The 26,748-nt window shown below is 40.4% G+C and overlaps 2 protein-coding genes across 2 annotated transcripts in view; one reads left to right on the top strand and one right to left on the bottom strand.

Annotated features, from left to right (window-relative positions):
* myocd (myocardin) overlaps positions 1–26,748 on the top strand; it is a 550,512-nt gene that overhangs the window by 352,504 nt on the left and 171,260 nt on the right. The gene's annotated exons all lie outside the window — the stretch shown is intronic.
* The window catches only part of dnah9 (dynein, axonemal, heavy chain 9), a 186,561-nt gene that overhangs the window by 155,563 nt on the left and 4,250 nt on the right, over positions 1–26,748 (bottom strand). Inside the window, exons 7-22 of the mRNA XM_082543074.1 lie at positions 25,305–25,538; positions 25,049–25,216; positions 24,492–24,608; positions 24,227–24,377; positions 21,601–21,715; positions 21,335–21,403; positions 16,686–16,812; positions 16,253–16,399; positions 13,976–14,084; positions 5,582–5,823; positions 5,265–5,400; positions 2,616–2,812; positions 2,278–2,540; positions 1,942–2,103; positions 1,178–1,400; positions 791–957 (exon numbers count right to left, since the gene is read on the bottom strand). Coding sequence (XP_082399200.1) covers positions 791–957; positions 1,178–1,400; positions 1,942–2,103; positions 2,278–2,540; positions 2,616–2,812; positions 5,265–5,400; positions 5,582–5,823; positions 13,976–14,084; positions 16,253–16,399; positions 16,686–16,812; positions 21,335–21,403; positions 21,601–21,715; positions 24,227–24,377; positions 24,492–24,608; positions 25,049–25,216; positions 25,305–25,538 — 2,627 coding nt within the window. The remainder of the gene's footprint in view (positions 1–790; positions 958–1,177; positions 1,401–1,941; positions 2,104–2,277; positions 2,541–2,615; positions 2,813–5,264; positions 5,401–5,581; positions 5,824–13,975; positions 14,085–16,252; positions 16,400–16,685; positions 16,813–21,334; positions 21,404–21,600; positions 21,716–24,226; positions 24,378–24,491; positions 24,609–25,048; positions 25,217–25,304; positions 25,539–26,748) is intronic.

Here is a 26,748-nt window from a genome sequence, read left to right as displayed (position 1 = left end):
TGCTCTATCATAGACAAACATGGTGTTTTTGGAGCTTTAGTCACCCAATGCAACTCCAGTAGTCAAACATTTTGTCCAAAGAACCAGAGATTACAAGTAACCCAGAGTGTTACATTGTCCTTTTAATGTAACTTTAATGTATCTTTAGCAATATAAATATGAACACATTGACAATAATGGCAGGATAATATGTAATAAATGTAATTGTAATATTAAAATTTCAGCAAAGTTGTTATGTATCTTTTGTTTGTTTTTTAACCGATAGAGGAGATTCACAGCCGCTGCAGCGAGACAACTGAACTGACCCCAGATCCAATGGGATTCTGGATACTTTATTTGAGCTTGACTGCATTCCTGTAATACTACCCTTGATCCTATAGGGGCTTGTGTTAAAAAACTCAAGCATGGCAAAGAAAATCTGAAAGGGATGAGGAACCCAGGTTTGAAAAAACAACACTGTAACTGCAGGATTGTGTACTACTTTTCTCTCTGTATTCCACCTCCAGAAAGATATCTATGTTCAGGAAAATTACGGCGTTGCTTGCATACAGAAAAATGTCCAAGCTCTAGCGTACATAAAATTGTAACACTTTGTTTGCTGCTAAAGCAAGCTACATCAGAATACAAATATAATTTCAACGTTTTTTGGTTTTGTTTTTTGTGAAATTGCTAAGCTCAATCTTTCTCTTTCAAGTAAGTTTTAAGCATGCGAAACACTTTGACATTTCTTCATGTGTGATTAGACACATTATTTCTGATCACCATGTTATACACAGCAGAGATTTTCTACCTGAAGAGCTTGCTTTTGCGAAAGTGCTCCCTGAATGTGTGTTGCTCAACATCAAAAGCAGCACACTTTCGACGAAGACCGGACACCTCGACAGCCTGCAGTGGTGCCACCTGCTGCTTGACCAACACTGCCTGCTTTTTCACATTGTCCCACTTGTCTGGCAGCTCCTGCAGACAGACAGACAGATGCAGAGATAGATACAGAGAGGGGGAGAAAAGCGAGGAGGGCAGGATTGACAGATGATGGATTGCCAGGAGGAAGTGCATGAAACAGAGATTTAAAAAAGCAAAGAAAAAGGAAGAAAAATTGCTCTGTCTCAGTTGGAAGAAACAGACTAAACAATCTGGGCTTGAAAATAATAGGAGATGACTGAACATCGCTCCTTACCTCTAACTGTTTGTAAACCACATCGGGCAGCTCCTGCTCATACTCCTTCAGAAGAGCGATGGTTTGCTGCAGAGGCTCAAACATGGTGTCTGTAGTATTTTGTCTTTCCTTAACAGCCAGCAGGTTACCCATGACCTCCACCAGGCCATCGTAATCACCCTCCTCCACCTGCTGGCTCAACCCAGCCTGAACCACTGTGATAAACTTCTCCAAGTCTAACAGACTGGAGACAGGACAGGGGAACAGGATTTTAATGAGCCACCAGTTTCAAACATCAGCATTTCTATTTTAATTTACACTAATATCTATCTTATCTTGAGCCATAAGCTAGTAAAACAAGTCCTGTAATATTAGCCTGTCTACCTGGATTGGACACTGTTGTATTTTATCATATTTATTGAAAATGCTCATTTGGGAGCACGGTGGCGCTGTTGTTTGCACTGTTGCCTCACAGCAAGAAGGTCCTGGGTTCGACTTCACCACATGGGGCCTAGTTTTGAGGAGTTTTCATGTTCTCCTTGTGTTTGTGTGGGTTCTCTCCGGGTACTCCAGCTTCCACCCACAGTCCAGACATACAGTTAGTGGCACTGGCTATCTGTCTGTCTGTGTTAGCCATGTGACACACCAGTGACCTGTGCAGGGTGTGCCCTGCCTCTCACCCTACGGTAGCTGGGATAGTCTCCAGGCTTCCCCTGATAAGGATAAGTGGAAGAGAATGGATGGAAGCTAAAATTGTAACTTTTTTCGTTGTTTGGGTGCCATACCTGTTGGTAACAAGGTCAACGAGGTGCTGTTTGAACATGTAGCTCCACTTTTTGATTATGTTGAGCAAAGCACTCTTCATGCTACGGCCATCCACCCTCATCCACCTGTGGAACACATGCACCGGCTCCAGAGCCTGCACCTCTTCATATATCTTCTCATAACTACAGGACAAAGACAAACCGATGGCAGTTTAGCAAAAACAAGCTATTACGTTTATGCTCAACTGAAAACAAAACCTTAATCCAAATTTTAGATGAATTGCTTTAAGATATGACTTAAAAATGTCCTCAGATGAAAATTCAACATACACCACTTTCCTCTTGAGTAATGCCTACCTGTTAACCTGCTCTCTAAAGCTTCCCAGACTTGGTGGACTCTCAGAGACACTATTGTCAGGATAAATCTCCATCTCCTGGTTGGTGAGAATCTGGCCGTACAAAAGGAACTGACGCATGAACTCCTTCCTGTCTTCCACATACAGGTAGCTGTAACGCTCCAGAGAGTTGCGAAACTCGCAGCACGTTGCCATGGCCGCCTGGATCCGCTCCATGATGAGATTACGCATGTCTGCCAGGTCAGCCATGTCCTCCATGTCAGCCTGAGTGAAAAATGTCCAGATTAAATCTTAATGTGACCAGCTACATGTGTTGGAGTTGCATGAAACTAGTTGTACCTGGTAGTTTGGAAAGGGGCTATGCTGGGCGAGGCGTGGCACCAGTGAAGAAATTCCAAACACATCATTGATGAGGCCTTCCACCAGCTCAAACAAACTTTCTCTAGTCCCAACCTCCAGAGAGGGAGTGAACACCATGTCAGGAACCCTCAGATCCAGCTGAGCCTCAAACAGGGGGGCAATGACAGCTCTTTGGTCTGAAGTGAAAGGAAATGCAACACACATTTTATGATTTGAATAAGTGTTAAGATGCTACTTGTGAGCACAGTTTTATAGCTCTACCTGGTGCAGAACACTGCCACTTGAGATGTTATTATAAAAGCTCCGTGTTGATCCATTTATTGGCTCCTTGTAAGGTTTTTACAGATACATTTTACACTTCCCCTGTTTGGAATTATTCCAAAACATATCACACACTTCATGACTCTGTATGTGGTCGTGCCTCCTAGCAGATTGGGCTCTCGTGGATTTTTCAGGCTGTTTTTTTCTTGCCGTTTGAGTTAATAAATACTCAACCTTTGAAAATCAGAGTTGGCCCAATCTTTTAAATCAAATAATATAACATTAACATCATCCTTTATATGAATACTTTTACATTTTTATGGCCTCTAATTTTATAATCCAGTTGGATGTTTTTAAGGATGTTTTTACTTTTTCATTTGAATTGCTTTTGATTTATTGTTTGTGTTTTGCACTTTGTATGTTTGTGTTTCAGTTTATTATGGAATTATAAAAGAGACTGCACTGTGAACATTACCTACCATATAAAACTTCCTCCAAGGTTTAAATGTGACTTCTGTTCTTTGGTCAAATAAAAAACTGAAACCTAAATGAGAATTAACCTAACCGGCTTATTCCTTATTACTATTTATTCAAGCTTAGGTTTAAAATAAGTTTACTGTATATTAATGGAAGAACCGAACACTTGACCATCACAGTATAACACATCCATGAATGCTTATGCAAGAAGGATTGGTGTGTCTCCCAGCACAGTCTCAACAGTGTGGAGAAGATCTCAGAACATGGGCATCAACCTAGCAGCAGTGCCAGCATGTGCTTCCTTGTGCAAGGATGAACAGGAGGCGCACTGGCAGAGCCTTGCAAAACTTATAACGGGCTCCTCATTTGCACGTTTCAGACCAAAGTGTCAGAAACTGAGTCCATGATGTTGGCATGAGGGCTCAACATCCCAACGTGTGACCTGGTATTCACCAGATAACAGGAGTACTGAACTCTTCATAGATGATGTTGCACGCCACATAACATTTGCCACAACCTCTATACACATCTGTCACGTGTACTTTGTGTACAACTATTCCTTAAGTCTACTGGTTCTAAACAGTAAACCTATATAATTATTCAAAATGTTTCGACATTCAAAGAGCTTTGATATTTTGAAATATGCCTGCCAGCCTTTTTTGCTACTTATCCATGTCCAGGTCACAAGGGTAGCAGTCTAAGCACAGACTCTATTACGCAGCTCTATTCAGAGTCCTTCATGCTATCGCTAAGGGCCACCGGCTTCGAGGAAGCTCATTTCTGATGCTTGTGTCCGTGACCTCATTCTTTCAGTAGTAACTACTCAGAACTGATTCCAGTTTCAAGACTGGATCCAGAATGAAATGTTTAGATGTATTTAGTGTTGTGTGGTATTTTTCAGATTATAAGTCTCAGAAATCCAGAACAATAATAATACAATAACTCGTTCAAATGTTGTTGTTAAGCAACATTTGGCGGTTACATGGACATACTCAATAAACACATGCACTGCCTTTTTAGACTAAGGACATACCATTCGCTCCTGATACATGTTGATGTTCATATTTAAGTGAATGAGATTTGACACTAGGTTCTTATTAGCGTTCTAATTCAGTGCTTAATTTTAAAAGGACCTAATCAAGTTGAAAGGACTGAGCCTCCTCAACTGCCCCCTCATCACTGATATTTCCATGTGAATTTGTCACTATAAGCTTTTCATTTGATCAGCTTATGATGTAAAATTTGGGATTAGTGCTGCTTTAAAACTCTCGCTCTGCTTTTCCTTTTATTTTAATGGACACTTGTGGTTCTTACATTAAACAAGACACTGCATTAAGGAAAGAACAGCTAAATTCCAGAGCTTTTAGATGCTGGACCTACTGTTATCGTAGCTACCCCTGGGTCACATCATTTATTAAAGAGTTTAAGAGTTTTTGAAGCCAAACAAGGAGAGGGAAAGGAAAAGACGAAGAAGCGGAACAAGGAGTAGAAGGTTTGGTCACAGTAGCATTCTGGCAGCAATCCATCACATATTGAACCACATCCCAGTCCATCTAAACTGGCTGACAAAACTCATGCCAGCTAACAAGTCCAGAATTATTTTATGTCCACAGCCAATAGAGGCGGACACCCAATTGACATCAAAAACCCCGAGGACGTGTTGCTAAGAAGCTGTCCAATTCAGTGCTGGCTGAAGGGTGCTGTTGGATCAGAGTACTGAGAAGCGCTGCATTTTTTTCATATTAATTTCAGGATTGCCAGCAACATTCTGGCTTTGAGACAGCAAGTAGTAACACCATCAACATGACTGAGGCACAACAAACAGTAAATAAGTACTTATTTTATGTTTTCTTCCTTATTTAGAGTATTATTTGTTCATGAAAATCATACCAGTGTTATCGAGGAAAAACCTGAGAGAGCACTCAATGCTGTTGAAGAAGCCATCTATGATCGTGTCATCAATGTACTCCACATAGGCCTTCCACTCCTCAGAGGACGGCTCAGCCTTTAACAGCGCCCGATTGCACTAAGAGACATAACAGAGTGTGACACTCATAATGAATCACCATCTTTACTGCATTTGAAAAGTCCTGCAGAAATGAAGTTCAAATCCGAAATTGCTGACTCCATTATAACTGCTTAAAATGATGAAATGTGAGTGAAACTTAAAGCCCATCTGACATTTCACATAACAATGAGCAAAGCACCTTAACTAGGAAGTGGATTTTTTCCCCGGAAGACCGAATCAGACTGTAAAATCTGTCGAGCCTCTCAGTCCTGTCCTCCAAACTGAGCAGAGCGTCTTTTTTCCCCTCCTTCCTGTCAAATATGGGGGTGGACCAGGACCTCATGCAGCTCAGAATCTCCTCTACGTTGTCTTTGGCCCTCTGGAGCCGACTTTCCAGGTCACACACCAGGTCTCGCGCCTCCTGGATATACTCCCAAACACCTGAAAGAGGTTAAAAGGTCAAATAGGTTAAAAAAAATGTTTCAATATCATTCTTTGATGTTTTGAAATAAATTTCAAAACATCAAAAAAATTAGCTGATTCCAGGATGTAGAGACACAACACAGAGATATGCAAAAATCTGGGATTTTTTCTATTTTTAAGATATTTTTAACCATGAGCTACTACATGAGATACTCACATAAGAATTAATACCAACAAAATTAGCAGTGGAGTCATCTGCAACAGTAACAGACCGGCACACAGCCCTTACAAGCACATGAGAATTTTGAGATTTCACTAAAGCTCCAGTTTCAACAGCTTTTCAGCATTAAACTGGTTGGTGCTGTTTAATTAGCAGCAATTACCTGACAGCTGCATGAACCACATTTACATTATCATTAAGGTAGCAGTAATAATAAGCAGTGGGCTTCTCTACTTACATTGCTTCCTCCACAGCCCACATCTAGATATGCAGCAGAAAACTGATGGACAGGTGGATGGATGGATAAATCAAGCCTAAAGTTGAGGCTGTATTAAAATATCTGCACTAAGGCACAGGTATAATCAGCATATGATTTTCCCTGCTGATTGACAGGGAGCTCCCAGCTGTGGGTGTCTTAAAAAGGTTTGACAGAATCTAAGCTCCAAACCACACTATCATATTTTGCCAATATTTAACAAAATACACATTCAGTGTCTGTAAAAGTCTGTAAATATACTGAAAATGAAAACTGAAGTTCAAAGGTTGTATGATTTTTATGATCCTTTCATATAAATGTGGTTCATCCTTTGGTTGAACACAGATACAAAAGGTTTTCTTACAAACATGACTTTGTCCAGCTAAAACAATACAGAGTTTGATATAAAGAAAAACTTACCGATGCCCCCCAAAGAGATTTTAGCGAGCTCCACAAGAGAAAGTCTTCTTTCTAATGTCATAATGAGACTATTTTCTAATATTAACTATTTTTTTAAACTTGGAATTTCCTTACTAAAGTGCAAAATACATCTTGTTTATTCAAACTTCTGTCATAACTGTCTCATTGTCTTTACTGTATGCAGTGATCAGGCTTAGTACAACTACTCCTAATACTGCTCTGAGCCAAAGAAAATGTACAAGGATACAGAAGGAATTGTGGGCCACCACAGACAGTTACGGGTCCATATATTACCTGCTTTCACTAAAGTCTAATCTAAGAAGTACTGCACACAGCTGTCCATACTCAGCTCACGACTGAATCTCATGACTTACTACACCACACCGTTGTGATTGCATTTTGTGATTTTGTGATTGTATACAGTTCTTCGATACCTTTTTCATCTAACAATCAGCCCCAAATGTATTCTGTGGCTTGATACAACAAGCCCTAGCATGCAGTCGGAGTCATAAATAACTAACTTCAAGACACAAGAATAAGGAGTCGTGCAACAGATGACATGGTCTAAACAGCTACATGAATAGAGACAAGACAGTGAGTTCTGTAAAATACTTACACCATCCCACCTGCCAAGTACCTTAAAAACTAAGGAACTGGTGCTGCTGTAAAGGCAATTTGTGCTCACAACAATTACAGTTAAATGTAAATATTTTTCTCTTCGCAGTGGGTTAACTTAATTGAAAAACAAATCTCACTGCATGAGGTTTGAAAGTATCCTTCCTTTATTTTCAGATCCTAAGGCCTTTGATAAGTACTGTATGTATACTCATTTTCTTTTTTAATTGATTTTTGTAGTTGCACTTCTGAATTAAGTATTACCTGAATGAAACTAGAGGCTCATTTTTAAGCTGACTTCTGCAATTAAAATAAACACTAATAAGGGTAACTAAATAACTTCAGCATTTCGTAGTTTTCTCTTTGTGGCTCTGTGGTTGCAAGAACATTTTAATGAGATTTTTAAAAACTGCACAACCTCTGCATGGCACAAAAGTGCATTTGACCTGTAAATAAATGCAGAAAAAGGCTTAACTTTTAACAAAAGTAGCCCTTCCTGCTTTTCAGGACATACAGTGTAAGGTTATATATCATCACATTCTTTAACTGTACGTCCCAAAGAATATGATTAAAAAAAGGTGCTGCTGTAAAATAATGAATTCACTTCGTGTCACCAACCATTTAATGACTGTCTTTCTTATCAGCGTTTGACCTGTTAGGTCTGCTATAATTAAGCAAGTCTGACAAATCTGTATGATTAATTTATCTTATTCAGTTTATATACATGTATTCAGGGAGCTAAAAGGAAGCCATTCGCTTAGACAGAGGAAATCTCATGTGCACGCTCTGGGCCCTCAAAATGCAGAAGCCAAAAGAAGCTCATGAAAGTTTCATAAGAACGAACAGGGAGTCACATTCATAGTGTCCTGGTTGTCAAAAATACTGCTATATTTCCTGAGAACTTACTGGCTTTTACCAGAATTATCAGTCAGGGAGAAACAATCACTTTTGAACTTTTAAAGAAAATATCCTTAGAGGAGCTTATTCTGTACATATGGATTTTTAAGAAGTTGTACTCAGTCATTTTAATAAGGCGGGGTTTGTTTTCTGTAAAATACAATTAAATGCCAACAGGACAGTTAGAACACATACATGCAATGCTCCAGTAGAGTAGAAAAGCACAATTTAAGGACAGTCCATTTTCCATTTATTTAAACTGGACTCTTTACTCTTTGCTGATGGTGTCTTTTTGAGCATCTATCTCAGATTATCAGACTAATATTACAGATGTGTGTAATACAAACCATTCAAGAGGCTTATGGTTCAGTTTTGGTGGTAATAATAATAATTCTGTTATTTAGCACTAAATGTGTCCTTCTTTTAGACTTCTATGGGCCAAACAGAGAATAAATCCTATTGTTGTCAGACTTGGGACAGTCACTTTATCACTTTTCAAAATGTATTCACACAGATACATTTGTCATTGAATAATCCTGCCTGGGTCAACCACACAGATGAAAAATGTAAGTCTCATGGTGTAAACATGAGTTTCGGGACCTATGCACACACACACACACACACACACACACACACACACAGATATTAACATAAGGCAGATAAGTGAATGTAGTGTATGGTCTGCAGAGGAACGGTGACTTTGTCCCCAAACACCTTCGAGTGCATTGGCTCGTACCATCAACAGTCCTCTCATTTGTGCTACATTCCTCAGGGAATCCCGAAGTCGAAGAAACTATCAACGAGCCTGCCTGCTCTGAGTCAGTCAAAGCTAATCAATGATTAAAAACCTCTCCTATTCTTATTTCATGCGCTTTTCAAAAAGCAAAGCCTCTCTGTTCACGTTGCGTGTCAGAGCACACGGCTCTGCTCTGGAAATGGCACAGAGGGCCATGACGGGAGGAATGAGGAAAGCATGTTTATCTCATCATCTGTCAATATTCATAGAAATGATAACTGCCTGATCACTCTGCATTGCTGTTTGTAATCATGCATCTACTGTAATACAGCAAACATTGAGTCAGGGTCATATTTTTAGGACACAAAATATTTCTGTTATTTTTGCTGTTTAATATATTCAGTTTGCAGTCCTGTGACTTACAGTCAGGACTTTCAGCTTTGGTTCACGGGGTTAAAAAACATTCATCGCTGCTATTTTAATATATTTAATTGGAAAATTCAATTTCATGAGTGTGTGTGTGTGTATGTGTGTATGTGTGTGTGTGTGTTCATAAAATTAGCAGGTAGAAAGCATAGAGATGATTCAGAGCGATTCAAGCGAAACTCTTTTGCTGCAAAAGTAAAGCAATTTCATTGTCATCGGTCTGAGCTGTGGGCAAATCAAGAGCACAGATACATAAAATGCCTGGCTATGCACAGAGGCACTAATGATTAGCCAGATATACTAAACATATAGCTCTTTACAAGACAAAATACCTGCCTCCCCTATGTTCCCTGTGTCTCCATGTCTGTGTCAGGTAGGTTTACCTGTTTTATTTCTTATTTATTTATATATTTCTTATTCATTATTATTATTATTTTGGTAGTGTCCTGTCTCTTGTGTTTTGTATTTAGTTTTCCTTTTAAATTTTTTTAAAAAGCTCTGAGCACAAGATCCACAGAGTGGACCATCACCTCACTACCTGGATCCTGGACTACCTCACTGACCGACCACAGTATGTGAGGACTCAGGGCTGTGTGTCGGACAGGGTCGTCTGCAGTACGGGGGCCCCACAGGGAACGGTTCTGGCTCCGTTCCTCTTCACCATCTAAACTGCAGACTTCTCCCACAACTCCACCCAGTGCTTCCTGCAGAAGTTCTCTGATGACTCTGCAATAGTCGGCCTCATCACTGATGGGGACGACAAGGAGTACAGAGGACTGACCCAAGACTTTGTGGACTGGTGCCAGCAGAACTACCTCCAGATCAACACTAATAAAACCAAGGAGCTGGTGGTAGACTTCCGCAGGCACAAACAATCTCCACTACAACCACTGAACATCCAGGGTATGGACATTGAGGCTGTAGACAGCTACAGGTACCTTGGTGTTCATCTGAACAACAAACTGGACTGGACTCATAATTCAGACTACAGGAAAGGACAGAGCAGGCTGTACCTGCTGTGGAGACTCAGGTCTTTTGGAGTGAAGGGCCCACTCCTGAAGACCTTCTATGACTCTGTGGTGGCCTCAGCCATCTTCTATGGTGTGGTCTGCTGGGGCGGCAACATCTCTGCCGGGGATAGGAAGAGACTGAACAGGCTGATCAGAAGCCAGCTCTGTTCTAGGATGCCCCCTGGACCCAGTGGAGGTGGTGAGTGACAGGAGGATGGTGGCTAAGCTGTCATCCCTGTTGGACAACATCTCCCACCCCATGCAGGAGACTCTGACAGCACTGAGCAGCTCCTTCAGTGGCTGCAGCAGCGCCCATGGTGTGGGATGGAGAGATTTCGCAGGTCTTTCCTCCCCGGTGCTGTCAGACTCCACAACAAAGACTTTTGCGGCTGTTCAAACACACACACAAACCCACACATGTGCAATAAGACTAAGTGCACTACTCCTTTCTGACAAAGTTGTATTTTTACTCAGTTGTATATAGAATTTCTATTCTATTTTTATCCTATTGTATATTTTATTCTATTTTATTCTACTGTATATAGTATTTTATTTTATTCTATTCTATTCTGTACAGTTGTGTACAGTATATTATTCGTATTGTATTCTAATCTTTGCTATATAACTTTTACACGTGGGACTGTGGGACTAATAAAGGTGATTTTATCTTATCTTTTTTTTTTCTTCTTCTTTTTGCCTGTCCCGTTTGGCTCTTTTGCATCAGAATTGTTGTCTAAAGGCAAAGAAAGATGCCCAACGGATTTACTTTACCAAATTGACCATCCCAGCCTTGCCGTAATGGTCCATTTGATTCACCTTTTATTGTTTATTTTATTTTCACTTACTGAATATGGGACAGACTTGACTGGGGGAAAGAAGGGGAGAAAGAAAGAGGGAAAGAGAAACAGCTGAGAAGAGGGACGGGGGAGAAGGGCAAAAGACAAAAAGATTTTATCTTATCTTATCTTAGAGGCTGGGGTCTACCACACCAGATGATGACCCTGACAAAGGCCACAAGCTGAAACGCGTTGGTCAGTTAATAAAGTTGTTCCTCTTTACTTTTAAGTGTTGCTGGAGCCCCTGCATTGTGAGTTTCTCATCGTCTCCATGCACCTCGGAAGTAGGTGAAGTTGTGCCAGAAAATATTTGCTGCGGTCTATCACACCAGGCGAGACCCCAGGTGCAGGCTGTGTAAAGATGCCCTGGAGTCAATCCAGCACATAACAGCAGGGTGCAACATGCTACCAGGCAGGGCATACATGGAACGCCATAACCAAGTGGCCAGCATAATATACAAGAACATCTCTGTCGAGTATGGCCTGGAACTCCCGAGGTCAAAATAGAACACAATCCCCCCAGGATGGTTGAGAATGATGGAGCTAAAATTCTGTGGGACTTCCAGACACTGATGGACAAACTGGTGACTGGTTAACCTCCAATATAGTGGTGGTGGACAAACAGTGGATGATGGCCACAGTGATAGATGTTGATATATCAGGAAGAAGGAGTACGAGAACCTCAAGAAATACCAAAGGCTGAGAGAGGCACTCAGGAAGATGTAGAGGGTGAAGGCAAAACTTCTTTCAAGTATGCTAAATTATCAATTTGCGAAGCCAAATATAAGCCAGATTTTAATAGACTGTTAACATGACCCCACTCTACATCTCTAAAACATTTTATCTTATAATTAATTTAAAACTTTTCATTTAAAATTAATTCAGACAGGATGATGATACACAAGTACCCAAAACAAAAACTACCTAAAAACATAACCGCTTTGGCGGTGGTGATAAATTCTTTACAGGACTTTATAAACAGAATAAAGGAAATATCACACGGCAAGAATTAATATCACTGCTTAGCAATCAAGATGTGAACACAGTGTAAATTATTAAAGTCTGTGTGCAGGCATAGTAACCAACCTGGCAACCACACTGTCAACAAAATCAAGGAAAGCACTGCTTGCCAAGAGTAACACCAGCATAACTACAAATGTATATGAAGTGAATCAAGTGACTTTGGACAGAGCTAAGCCAGACCCCTGCTCTTCGGTTAACTCTATAAAATGCTGTGCAGTTTTTGGTTCCCCTCAGGAATCTCATTCCTCATTTACTGCCACTGTTTCCACTCTACGTTAAATACAGAGTATGTTGTTAAGATGAGGAATAAAAAACGCTTTTTAATACCTGAATTATATTAAATGTACTTGAAAACACAGTTTCTCCATCAGAAACGTACATGCTGTTTTTTTGTTTTGTTTTTGAACAAGTCAGATGGAAATATTTGACTAGCTTTGTGCTTAATTTTCAATAAATTTCCGCAGCGATCAGCCTGAGATATTATATAACACTGAGTACTGCATTGTTTCTCTTTTGTTTTGTTTGAACAAAGCTCAGTAGCAGACATCTACTTAAAAATCTGTGTTTGCAAAGATGCAAAGAGCTGTGATTGGTCAGCACCGGCTTAAATACAAAGAAATCTGCTGCTTTTCTTTAAGACATAAATAAAAACATTGCCACTTCACAGTATTTCTACACATTTGTCTTCTGGGTTAAATTAAAGTAGATAAGTAATGAAATGTCAAAATGATCCAACATGCTGTAACAATGAAAGAAGGAAGCCGTATCATTGCTGCAAAGTGTCGGTAAAAGAATGGAAAACACAGTTCAATCATAGACGTGATGTCCATTTAGTGTTGCAGTGTCATGGTCCTGGGCCATGTGGGCCCAGTATTCTTAGTTTCTTGTATTTTTGTATTTCGTACCTTATTTAGGTCATGTTTCCTGAGTTGTCCTGTTATGTTGTTCCTTATTTGACTTCCCCTTGTGACTCTTATCCCCTGTGTGCCCCTCTATGTATCTGTGAGCCCTCATCTCCCCTCCTTGTGTTTCATTCCATGTTTCCCCAGCCCACTATGCCAGTGCTCTCTCTCTCCTCCTGTTTGCACCTCTGTGTACTTCCTGTTTTACTTTGACAGTCTACCGTCAGTGTTGTTTACTCCTGCCTTGTCTTGTTATGTTTATCTGTGTCAGCTGTGTTCCCATGTGTGGCCACTTCCCCTGATCATCCCTCTTGTGTATTTAGTCTCTGTGTTTCATGTAGTCTGTGTCGCGTCGTCTGTGTTTCCACCCCCTGTGTTCCGTATCTCCAGCCATAGCTTTTCCTTAGTTTATGTCCAGTTTAGGTTTCTGTTTAAATATTACTCTTATGCTGCCCTCACTCTGTTTTGTTCCTTTCATCAGCCAGAATAAAAGGCTCGCTTTTGTTTAACTCCACTCCTGCATCCTCGCTTGTGTTCACTCCTGGGTCCACCACACACATTTCCGCACGGTCTGCCTCCGCAGACCGTGACATGCAGGGATGTTATCAGCACTGAACTCTGTCAATCTCAATACTCACAGAACACTTAAAGAAATAAAAGTACTGGTTTTGCATAATTTCTTCAGCAAAGTGATGCCATCTCCATTGTACTGTGCTGTCAGTTGAGTACTGTCGTAACTAATGTCACTAGACTGACAGCAGAAATTGACATATTTAAATGTGTCATTTGTCCGGAGCTGTATTGGCTACTAATCAGTAAATGTGCAGACCTTGGCTGTTCCAGTTCAGACTGTCCTCTGCCTTTCTGAGCTGAGCGTCGATGTCGCTGAGCTGGCCCTGAATCAGAGGACGTTCCACATCAAGCACGGAGTGCACCACCTGCAGCCAAACAGCAGAGGAAAAAAAGAGAGAGACCTGATTTTCTGCTCCCACTAAGTGAGTACAGAAAAATCATTTAAATATCATTTCTACAAAAAGGCCAAGCACAAGCCCAGAGCGTCAACACGGCATGTCGTCCTCATTATAGTCACTATTTCTGCATTGTTCCATGCTGTCATGACTTAATTGGACTTGAACTTTTGCCTACCTGAAGCACTGGATTTCTACATTTTTAAAAATGTAATCATGTCGTTGAGGTGGCTGTAATACGTGTAGTTGAGCTTTGTGTGGCTGAATTAATTACACAACGAAACTGTATACTGTTTCATGGCGCATTACTGAAACTGCTATTTTGCCCTAATGCTTAGTTCTTATTAAAACTGTGAAGGTGTCTTTGATAAATACAGACTATGTACTCAGTAATTCAGCTAATAAATACATTTCTGAAATAATCCAGCAAAGGCCTGTGTCAGTGTTTTGTGGGATTTTTTTCCTGTGTCTTAAGGACGTGACTTTCAGATTCTGTGCATTTGCCAATTCTTTTGTCCTCCACTTGGCCATGTTTTTAAAAGACACACTGCACACTGTGTCAAGATGTGCCAAAGTCTTTGCTAATAGCTCTTTGGGAATCACCTTGTTGGTGCAAAAACACGACTTTTCCCTGCCAGAGTTTGTTATCTTTGGCTTTTATCATAGATTCAGCTAAACCTCAGAACTGTGGCTCACGACTTTTGCACATGGTAAATAATTCTGTATATTTTTAATAGTGCTAGTCTCCAAAAAGATAAGGACATGTCTAATTGCAATGTGCATGTCACAGAGCTATTCTTCTCCATTATCTGATAGTGCTCCACCCAGGCACACTGTCCTGTCCTCATAGATTATTTTACTGTGTTAAATAATTTATATGTTAAATAATTTGAGAGGATAACTTCTCATCATATCCAGCCTTGATGGCATCATGTCAGCCTTATATTTCTATTCTATTATATATTATATATGCATTCATAATTTCTATTGTAGTTATTAACAAGTTATTCTAAATTCTATTCTTTGACATTGTGCTTGAAAATCATGTTCCTCTAGATGTTTCCTTAAGATTTCTAGCGCCTTCTTCAGTGTCACCCTCTATCATGCAGGTTCCTCTGAGTGACTTTGATGAAGGTCAAATCTGACTGGAAACTTTTGCTGGAGCATTTCTACAAAAGCAAAGCTCGTGTGGTAAACTGAGTTGAGTACCTGCTAGCAGTGATTCACGAACAAACAAACCCTGACTTGGTGCCAGGGTTTAGACCAGGGCTGTTACTGGCAACTAATATACTGAATATTTATGCTGGAGAAAATTTAAATTATGGGAGGCACTTCAGAGCTGCAAATGAGTGGCATTTTGCTCTATGCACAGCAGTCACAGACCTTATCAGACTAATCTGCAGTGTCAGGAGACAAGCAAATATACAGCTGTTAACTGTTTAAATTAAAGCAGACGCGTACTGGTTCACCAAGCTGTCGTCTCCTCGTTCCTCCCACCTTACTTGCTTACTTCCTGTCACAGAGCGAGAAGCTATACTGTTTTTTCTATTCTGCTTTCAAGGAGCTTCTTTGTTTTTTAAAGTGGTCCAATTCTCTAGGACTCCTGAAGATGCTAAAAAGCTTTCTTTGGACATGGGCTCCTCAGGCCTGGAAAATGTTCTACAGCACATGACAGGATTCATGTTCGGGGACTGCATTTCAGGTCTTGGAGCTCTTGTCAAAATTGACGGAAGTATAAGGAGGAGAAATAACTGAGCTAAGCCATATTACACAAAAACTGGACATAACCTATTAAGCCCCCAGCGGTTTTCTGATCTCCACGACTCCTCCCTTTTGCGCCCATCTTTGGGTGCGTGGGTGCTTAAAAGGTTAATAGCAATGATGAATCCAAATTTGAGGTTTTTGGTTAGTATCAGAGGTCAGGAGCGAGGTATAACAGAGAATGTAAAGCACAGTGGTCTTCAAAAATCAGAACTATTCCTAAAGAAATCACACGAAGGCTTAGAAGAGTTCAGGCTTTGTTGAAGAATAACGGTGGTCACTTTAAAGCTCATCAGAATATATTTATTTTTTTGCAGTTTTTTGACGATAAATTTCCACATCACAGTTTGAAAACTTGCAACCTAATCTGATCCAACCTTATTATATCGGTCCACAGTGAGTTCAAGGTTAGCCACATACTGCCACAGCTGCCCCCTGATGGTGTAGATCTGCACTGCAGTTTCAGGGATGGCTTCAGTCTGTCTTGCCACTAAGTACTTCACCTCTCTAAGCACAGCCGCCAGCTAGGAAGAGATTAAAAAGTACATTAGAAGCACTGAAACATATATCAAGACATTAAAATTGGTCTGATCAGATAATTTTTTTAAAATTCACGATGTTAGAAAAGATAAAATCACTTTGGCCCATAATTATAACCCATTATATCATTTCAATTAAAAACTGAAATACTGACCATACTAATGAGGAAGATGAAAATAAATTAGCTTGATATATCACCACTCTAATATATCTCATTACAAAAAGCACAAGCCCATCAGCTTTTCAAACTGTGTGGGAGCTAATGTAGACCTGTGGGTTAAAGTTGACTGTGATCAGCTGAGTGTCCGGGTCCCGTTTGATTAACGGCAGGCTGAGGTTGTACTGAGAACTCTCACCAACAGTCTCTGTCCATGTCTCAAACAAGCTGGTGGAATATCTAAAACAGCAAACAAAAAAGCAGACGCGCGATGACAATCGAGCAAAAGTTATTACAACAGAAAAACAATTTGCACTTTTACCATCAGAGTATAACATTGTTTCAAATTCCCATTACCAGGGCCAGGTTTTTAATTTAAGGCCACCGGCACAAAAATGTCTCATATCATGGAAATTAACATAAACAGCAAAACAAGAGGCTAAAAGGCATATGATTGAGCCATTCTCCCATTTCTCCATGGTTGTAAACAGAATGAGAGGCGCGAATCGCTCATCTGCATCAAGCACACAATAAGGATAAAGGGAGAGGAGTGAGGAGGGTTAGATCCAGGCGTGCGGGGAGGTAATATGAGGATAAACGCTGATTCATCTGCAAGAGGCAGGGAACAGACAATATGTCAGGGCTCTGTACAGCTATATCAATCTGTAAATAGCTACGATTATGATGAGAACTTCAGTGCGCGCTGTGTGCTCCTTATTGGATTTCAGCTGTGAGCTTCATTTCCTGATAGTGGCACCGCAGACGCAGAGGCAATCAAATGCTTTGGTCATGGTCATAAATCACACTACATTTTGTCTGTGGGGGTAATGAGTGAGGATGCCCATTCTGTTCCTGACTAGAATGTGTATAATAACGGTGGCATTCATCGGAGGCAACGGCGATGATTATTACAGCATAACAAGGGCTCTAATTTCTGATGGGAGTAAATTGAGGGCAAAGAACTGGTGTTGTTCATCATCTCATTACTGTGGTTGCAGGGACATGAAGTGAAGGAGTGATATTAAGTCTGTGAGGCATAAGGAATGGGCTTCTGCATGGGAATCTGTAAGTGTGTGTGGATTTCATTCACGTACTACCACGCATACACGTGCACACACGCATCTACACTTCCGGAGCAGTAAGGGCTGACTATTCATTCCACCTTTTCGAACGTTTCCAACCCTGCTGTGATCATTTTTTATCCTTCACCAATTCAAAGTGGAAAAACACAAATTTGAGAACAAACATGTGGCTCTTTAATGAATTTGTTCAAATAATACTTTGATAGACAAATGTTTTTCAGTGTATTTTAAGCTAACACACAAATGGGTGGAACCTTTTAGCCTGTTTTGTCTGTTGCTGTACGGTTAACCTTTACTGCACTCAGTAACTGCTGCTTACAATGCCCAACAGTAAACAGAAAGATGATCCTTTATGGTGGCCCACCTTCATATAGCAGGCTAAAGCTCCCCGATTCAAAGATACTGGAGCCATAGGCACTATCTGCAGACTATCTTTAACAAGCATGTAGCAGCAGAATTCCAATCTATGTAGTCTACATAAATACTTAGGAAGTACTAAACGCACGGAGGGGCTCTGATGAAACGATGGAAAGCGTCACTATAAAGACGGAGGTCTTCGTAGGTACAATATACCAAACCTCTGAAAAAAGATGTGAACATAATTGTTAAAGAAAATATTTTACTTCACTAAAATAAAAATAAAAACTCAACTTTTGAAAAAATAAAAATAAGTGGAGATTTTAAGTTTCAGCATCTGTTAGTTTTAATGTATATTAACTTATTAACAACACAGGGTGCAGTTCACTAACATGTTAGTTGTGTTAATTTTAAAAGAAGCTAATGCTGTTTTGCTGCATAATGAAACCTTTTTGTGGCAGACACTGAGTTGTCACAGCAGTAAATTTAATTAAAAGCAAACTGAGAATCATGATGACTCAGTCCCACTGAGTTAGTATGCAAAAGAAGTCACTCTTTAATATTAATCACACTAATGCTATTGCAGCATATCCAAACGTCTGCTGTGGAAAATGTTCATGAATACAGGTTTAAAGGTCCTGTAAGCCGACACAAGTGCTTTCAATTATCCTGCATAATTAGACCTCACTTACTCACTTGCACTTACAGTACTGGGCAAAAATCTTGAGCCACCCCTCATTTCTTTACATCTAACAAGCATTCCTAACAAAATGTTAGGAAAACTGAAGGTGCAGCAATGGGTAAACATATATGGAAATACGGCACATAAGGGAGAAACTGAGTCTGTATAATTCGAACAACCTTGAAAGTTCATAATTGGTATGACTATCTTTATCCTTCAACACAACCCGAACTCAAGCTTTCTTGTAATTAATTTCTTGTAAAGAAAGCTTTACAAACTTTCTCGTAATTATTTAAGTAGTCTTCAGAAATAGTTTCTAGGCTTCTTGAAGGACATTCCAAAGCTCTTCTTTTGATGTTGGCTGACTTTTGCTGCCTCAGTAATGTTGAAGTTCAGGCTCTGGGGAGACCGACTTCATGTTTCATGGTGTCTTTTTCTATCTAAGTATGCTTTTACTGTATTCTCACTGTATTTGCAATCATTGTCATGCAATGAAGCCATTCCCAACCCCTGTTGAGGTTAACGTACCGCTGATTTTCAGATGGTATTGGATCAAAGTCTGATTGTTTTATTTGATTGTAGTGTGTTCACAATCCCATCAGTTTTGATAAGAACCACCCCAGCAGCTGAAATGCAGCCCCAAATCATGACAGAGTCGCCGCACTCACTGCTGAAAGTCTCCTCTGACCTCCTACTGACAAAGATTTAAAACAAAAATGTGAATTTATTACTCCATAAGAGCTGTTCCCACTGATTTTTAAACCAGTCCTTGTGTGATTTGTCTCTTCATCATGTTGTACTTTCTTATTAAGAACGGTTTCTTGACAGCCACCTTTCCACTATGACCATTTCTGATGAGGTTTTGGGAAAAGGTGGATGGATCAAATGAAGGTCAAGATTCATCTCTTAGGTCATCTTTTCTGGATTTTCCCTCCTATTTCTTGAGGACATGACTTTCCTCTATCAGAGGCTGTAGGTAGCTTCTTCTTCTTTTGTCCTCCACTTTCACCATTTCACTTTCCTCAAACTTATCATTTTTTGTAGATTCAGCTAAAGAAATGGGATTTTGTGTGTTATTGTGATATTAACTGCTATTAACAAAGTGTCTAATGATTTACACTCATGCAGTCTAACAAATCCTGCAATAAATGCTCCCTTCATGAAAATTTCAATGTGTTAAACTGTTCAAGAGAAGTCTTTTGCTCAAATGTGTTATGTTAAAGTGTTAAAGTGTATCTTATCAGGTAGATAAAATAACAGGAAATTAAACAGAAATTTAGAGTAACACAATCCAATTCAACTGCATTAGCTAAGCTAACTAACCTGGCAACAGTAAAACGAGAGAAAACATGTTGATGGTTTGCAATTATTATTTTTTTTATCTCTGTGATGTTTCTTTGACTGGTGTAGCTCAGTTTGATTCCATCCAAACAGCATTTCCTGCCGGGTACCAGGTGGTTGTTGGGAGCCTGAAACCCTGGGACCCTGATCTCGGCTTGCAATGGGGTGTCCGTCCTCTAGGGGATCAACTGCCTGTTGCCGTGGACATGGGCGCCCCATCTAGGACCTCTCTCTGAGATGTGTGGCTTTAGGTCTTCAGTTAGCTCTCTGCCTGCCTTTGACTCCTGGGAGGGTGGTATTCTGGCTTCCAACCCTCATTTTAAAATATATTTCGTGACAAAGACACAAATGCACTCACACTCTCTCAGTTTCTCTCTCTCACACTCACACACACACACCACAAGAAGATTGTCGGCTTATGTACCTGTGCATTTTCGAATGCCTGTTGTATGTTTGTTTGTTCTTACAGGTGTAGCAGTTGGCAATACATTGTGCATTACTATTTTAAATTCCCTAATCCTTTCCCTCTCTTTTGTTATTTTTTTCTGCCTGTACTGCCTCAGACATTGTCATACTATAGACCACATATACAGTGTAGTAAGTGAAATAACATGAATAGAAATAAAGAAATAAACAGATAAACCCGGAACAAGAGGAAAAGCGAAATGTGTTTGGCACAACGGTGTATTTAAATCATAATTGTGATTGCGAAATCTGCCAGAACACAGGACAGGATTAAAAGGAAACAAGCCCCCCTCCCCACCCCCCCCAAAAAAACAAAACAAAAAACTAACAAACAAACAAACAAAAAACCCCAACATATCCTTCCCAGTGGGATGCTTTATCTTGCAGGGTTTGATGTTGGATGCGGTCTATAAGGCCATTTCTCACTTGGCATCAGTAAGCAGTGACAGGGCATATGGGATTATGGGAGTCCTGCAAAATAATCTGCAGAGCAGCGCCACAGTAATGAGAACATAAATCATGCCCAGAGCTGCATGTCTACATGTTATTCCACAGGGGCTGCTTCATAAATTTTCTACACTCAACTAACAAAATCACAAACGCTGGGTTTAAGAAAGGTTGGCATGAAATTACAGGGAAACATTTACATTTCAAAGACTAAAGCTAATATTTAATATCTGCCTTTATAGTATTATTATGCACTCCAATAAAATGGTGTCATATTCTTTCACTGTCTATTCTGTTTAATCTTCCTTTCTGTTCTTTTATTCAGTAATACATACATCTCAGCATGATGACACACAGTGTAACACGCTGAGATAAGTGCGGCACACACCTGTCCAGCAGTTGCATCATCTCCTCATACTTCTGGATGACCCTGGCTCCTTCTGCAGTCTCCAAGCACCTGCAGAGAAGATGAAGCTTTACAAGCCATGCAAAGGGTAGAGCCAATATCTTTCCAGGGTCCAATATTCTAAAGCCTCATTTTTATGAGGCCTCTAAAACTGCTCACAGAGTGATTAATTCATACTGAGACCACTGGAAATGCACGGCCACATCAACTTTCATTTTTTAATCTGCTTTATTTGAAGTGAGACTCACGGATAGGTGAGGTGTCTGAATTTGAAGAAGGGGGTCTGGATGCGCTGCTCCACCTCCTGGGCCCATCTCAGCCCTCCAGCTACTGCTGGCATATTCTTATTCACTGGAGCTGAACCTGAGGAGGTCAAACATCATCACATAGAATTACACAGATAGGCGGTTTTATGCAAAGTTTGAGCACCCTTAGGCAAATTACATATTTTGGTCATTTATGAAGAAGTAAATAAATACAGCCTCTGCAGCAAACACACATTAAAATGAGCTTTTTGAACTGTGAATTAACATTTAATTCACAGTTTCTTTTTATTTCATGGAGGGACGAAGAGCAACTGTGACATGTGCCAAACTCACGGTACACTGCCAAGTCAGTACTACCTTTTGGCAGCTTTGTTTTTTTAGCACCAAAACTTTTTCTCATCCACTGCTCCTCACAGATGACTTCAAGTTTATACAAGCTCAAGACCGTTATAGACCTCCTTGCTCTGAATACATAAATGAGTTTCATTCAGTTTTATTAGTTATCTCTGATTATAGTAAGTGTTTAATGGTGAACCTTAGATTACCTATATTTTCACACTCATCCCTGCATGTTGATGGCTCAATTACCTCAGCAAGTACCAGCAACTGGATATACATGTACATGATTAGGCTTCATCGGTGGAAATCCTGAGCACAAGAACACAGCTACATGTGTGATTAAAATCTGCAAAAGACACCTCAAAAGTTTTTCTTTTAGGAAGTAACTGATGCTGGTAAAAGAGAGAGCAGATTTCTCCTATATTGGCTTCCCTTCATTGGCTTCCTGTTAAATCCAGAGTTGAAATCAAAATCCTGCTCCTCACATACAAGACCTTAAATAATCAGGCCCCATCTTACTTTACTTGTAGTACCATATCACCCCATTAGAGCACTTCGCTCTCGCTCTGCAGGCCTACGGTACTTGTTGTTCCTAGAGTATTTAAAAGTAGAATGGGAGGCAGAGCCTTCAGTTTTCAGGCCCCTCTTCTGTGGAACCAGCTTCCAGTTTGGATTCAGGAGACAGACACTATCTCTACTTTCAAGATTAGGCTTCAAACTTTCCTTTTTGCTAAAGCATATAGTTAGGGCTGGACCAGGTGACCCTGAATCCTCCCTTAGTTATGCTGCAATAGGTGTAGGCTGCTGGGGTAGTCCTGTGATGCATTGAGCATTTCTTCTTCACTCACTATGTGTTAATAGACCTCTCTGCATTGATTATTAGTCTCTGCCTCCCTTCCACAGCATGTCTTTATCCTGTCTCCCTTCTCTCACCCCAACCGGTCACGGCAGACAGCCGCCCCTGCCTGAGCCTGGTTCTGCCGGTTTCCTTCTGTTAAAAGGGAGTTTTTCTTTCCCACTGTCGCCAAAGTGCTGTTTGTAGGGTCTACCTTACAATATAAAGTGCCTTGAGGCGACTGTTCTTGTGATATGGCGCTGTATGAATAAAACTGAATTGAATTGGTACTTTGCATCATTACCACAAGCCTGTCCGATTTCAATTTCAAGATTTCTGCATAGAGATTTCACAGATAGCTTTTTAGTTCAATCCATTTTTTCCTTTCTCTAACCCAGCCACAGACGGTCAACAAACCAGAGTACCCTTACCGCCAGTCCCAACCTCACCTCCTTTTATTTCCGCTAACACATGATTTTGAACTTAATCAGTAGTTTTGGACTTCCTGATCACCAGTCTGGCTGATCCAGACGTTGCATCACCATAGCTCATTCCAGACAGCAAAAATTCCAAGGTTGAACTGTAAAATTGTTTGCTTTACCAACAACAACAACAAAAAATGTACTAAATATGTAATTTTCCCAAATTTTAGATACTACCAACATTCAGAGAAAAGCTGAACTAAAAAGGCACATAACTGAGCAACGACCACCCAATAATGTGAGATCCCCTCATGTCCTCGTCGTATAGTTTCCATATGCTAGATTTGTCAGTACACTATAATCTATCAAGATTATCTTTAAAGTGCAAATTTCAAAAGACTGCTGTTTCCTCGTGACCTCATATCAGCAGCTGGGAGGAGCTACACTGGGGATTACATGATGAACAATTACAGGGTGATTCAGCTGCCCTAATTAAGCTCAGTATGTACACACCCACACACAGGAAAATCATCTGTGTGGGTGGACTATGGGTGTGTGGGGGTTTTAAGGGTTTAAACTCAGCAAATTTCCAAAGAGCTTGGTCGTTTCAATTAAGAAGTTTTTAAATCAAGAACACTCCACGTTTAATTCCTTTAGAAACTTTGACAACATCCTTGAGGGGTTGTAATGGATCTCACTCTTCACTGATCTCAACCTTTTTTCCAACCCCAAGCAAAAGCAGTTTTATGATGTTTTTCAACAGGGAAAGACAAGTTCCCCTTGAGACTCAAATTTAAACGGTGTTTACAGCTAAACTACAAAATGAAGTATATTTAGGTGTATAAATGCACCTTAAATATAGAGTTATCATGGACACCAACATTAACTGCTGACTGTGTCTTTCTTTGCAAGTTTGTGAGACTAAAAAGTGGCATATTCTTTAAATAAACACCATCATAATGTTGTTTATAATTAGACTTTTGTGAAATAAAGACTTTGTCGTGAATCTCACCCCACTCCTCAGCAGCTTGAATGTGTTTGTTGTAGAGAATTTTACAGCAGTCCAGCTCCTTGTCAAACATAGACACAAGCAAAGGGTATTTGTCCAGAGCATCTGTAGCCACTAGCGGGCGCTCCAGCAGGCTGCCAAACATGTCCAGAACCTGCAGACAACAGATATGCCAAAGGGCTTAATGATTATGTGTGTGTGTGCACGTGTGTGAGTTTGGGCGGGTGGGTGTATGCATGTGTGTGTGTCTGAGAAAAAGATCCCAGACCTTAAAGGCGTGCTCCAGACCGAAGGCGTCATCAAAGGCCTGACAGAAGATAGCTCCGAGTCTTCGGTCTATGTCATCCACCTTCAGTTTAAACTGCCTCACGTCTTCTTCAAACTCCTGCAGAGGAAATAGCTCAGCTACACCAACAGCCAAAATACCAAACAGCAGTGTGATGTAATGCAAAGCCAGCAAAGCATATTCCTTTTCACAATTCACTGACTCAAAGCCATTCAACAATTTGCGATTCGAGATATTCAAGTTAAGTCAATTTATATTTGCTTATAGGTCTCAAAAACCTTGGATAAGCAAACAGATGACATTTACAAATAAAATACTTTATTGGCAGAAAAGCAATTTGCTCCACCGATGCTGGGCGACCACGCTACTGTGCTGTTAGCCAGGATAAGAAGAAGGTATAAAAGCTCTGCTGGGCCTGTAGCCTTTCATATTTCATAAAGCCCTTTTAAAAGGAATTCACCTTGACAATGCTCAGTAAAATAAGAGAGCAGGCAAGTGAACTAGAGCCCCATATATCCTATGATCATAATCATTCGTACCATGTTGTTTACATCCAAGCAGTCATAGGGCTTCTCTGTGAAGAACTTATACGTGTCAGTAAATTCCTGCTGGAGCTGTTGGACTTGCTGGCTGAGGGCTCGACCTCGGACGCCTCCAATCTCCAGTTTCTCAAGCTTCAGCAGGTCGACAGCTGTTAACAAGATATCCTGCAGAGAAGGCAAGCTCCAGTCAACTGTCATACCAAAAATGCTGGCATTTCTCCAAGAGGTGCTGAGAACGTATTTCCATACTCACCTTAATGATTTTGACTCTGTTAACAAATCGGTCAAGTCCGGAGAAAATCAAAAGAGGGGAAAAGTCCCAGGGCCTAACCAAGCTCCCGTTCTTCTGGTACTGCCTCAGATTGGCCCGCCGGTCCTCATAGGTGCTCTTGAAGAGAATCAGGACCTCCAGGGTGGTCTGTATTTTCTGGAGAGTCTCAGAAACCTCTCCTCTCAGAATATCTTCTGGTACTAGATAGATGCGGGCCTGATAAAGGAGAAACAAGAATTATCTTTTTTTAAAAATAAGATTAAAAAAATATGTGATGGGTAATTAGCGTTTGTGTTTAGTGGCATCAGTGGTTTTGTTTAATAGGCGAGTACGGGGAGTGCAACTTCCTGCAAACGGAGGAATCCAGATGGACCTCCTTATTTATTCCTTGTCTTCTGCTCTACAGTCAACTGTCATCAAACAGTTATGAATAAATATACATGTTTATCAACCAATAGTTTAAATATATATATTAAACCACCAGTTGCCATTGAAAGCATTAATTAAAGAACTGCAATGTACTGACGTAGAAATGCATCTACATATGCACAGAGCATCTGAGGACATAAACACAGAGACCCTTTTATAGAGCTGAGGATACTCAGATCTACAATTCCAAAGAAAACTACAGCACTTCAAACCTTTTCTTTCCTCAAAGGCATTAGATAAACATTTCTCAGCTGCAAGATGTGTTCAGAATTCTTGTGCCTATCACGGTAAATGGAGCATCAGGAGAGAAGAGCTTCTCTAAGTTGAAACAAATCGTCAGCTATCTGAGCACAGCACATTCTCGGGGCAGACTGTGCAGACCTGCTGTTCTATCCATTGAAAAGGATGCTGCATCTAAGATGAATTACACAGCTCTTACTGCTGAGTTTGCTGCAATGAAAGCAAGAAAAGTGACTTTCCTGCATTTTATGTGATATCGACCCTTTCATCTAACTCTGAGAAGAAAGCAAATAAGCCTGTTCCCCGCAATGTTAGGCCATTAAATAATAGTGTATTTTCACCAAATCTTGAAAATCTGGGTTGTTTAATGGCCAAATTTCACTACTGAGTTTTAATATTATAATCATTATATGGTGAATATTGTTTCAGGTGGTGATAAGAAAAATATGCAACAGCAAACAAGAAGATAGCCCAGACAGAAGCATTGGTTGGTCTCTGGGATCTAGGCCAAGTTTGAAACTGCCATGTGCAGTGTGGGCACTTAAATGCCATGGGACACAGTGGCAATCTAAAGACAGCCTACAGCTCAGTGTTTCCCAATACACAGCCCAGCAGGTAAACGCTGGTGGCTGCCAGGTCTTTCCTGGGAAGGAGTTTCTGGTACATTATATATTTTTGGCTGCAAAAACAGGGACTTGCTTCCAATAAACTTAACACAATAAAACAGAACAGTTTGAGAGCATGAACTTTCATGGCT

This window comes from Aulonocara stuartgranti (genome assembly GCF_965226115.1).
Source record: "Aulonocara stuartgranti genome assembly, chromosome: 8".
In the NCBI taxonomy this organism is placed as follows: Eukaryota; Metazoa; Chordata; class Actinopteri; order Cichliformes; family Cichlidae; genus Aulonocara; species Aulonocara stuartgranti.
This window is presented reverse-complemented; position numbering and strand designations above follow the sequence as displayed.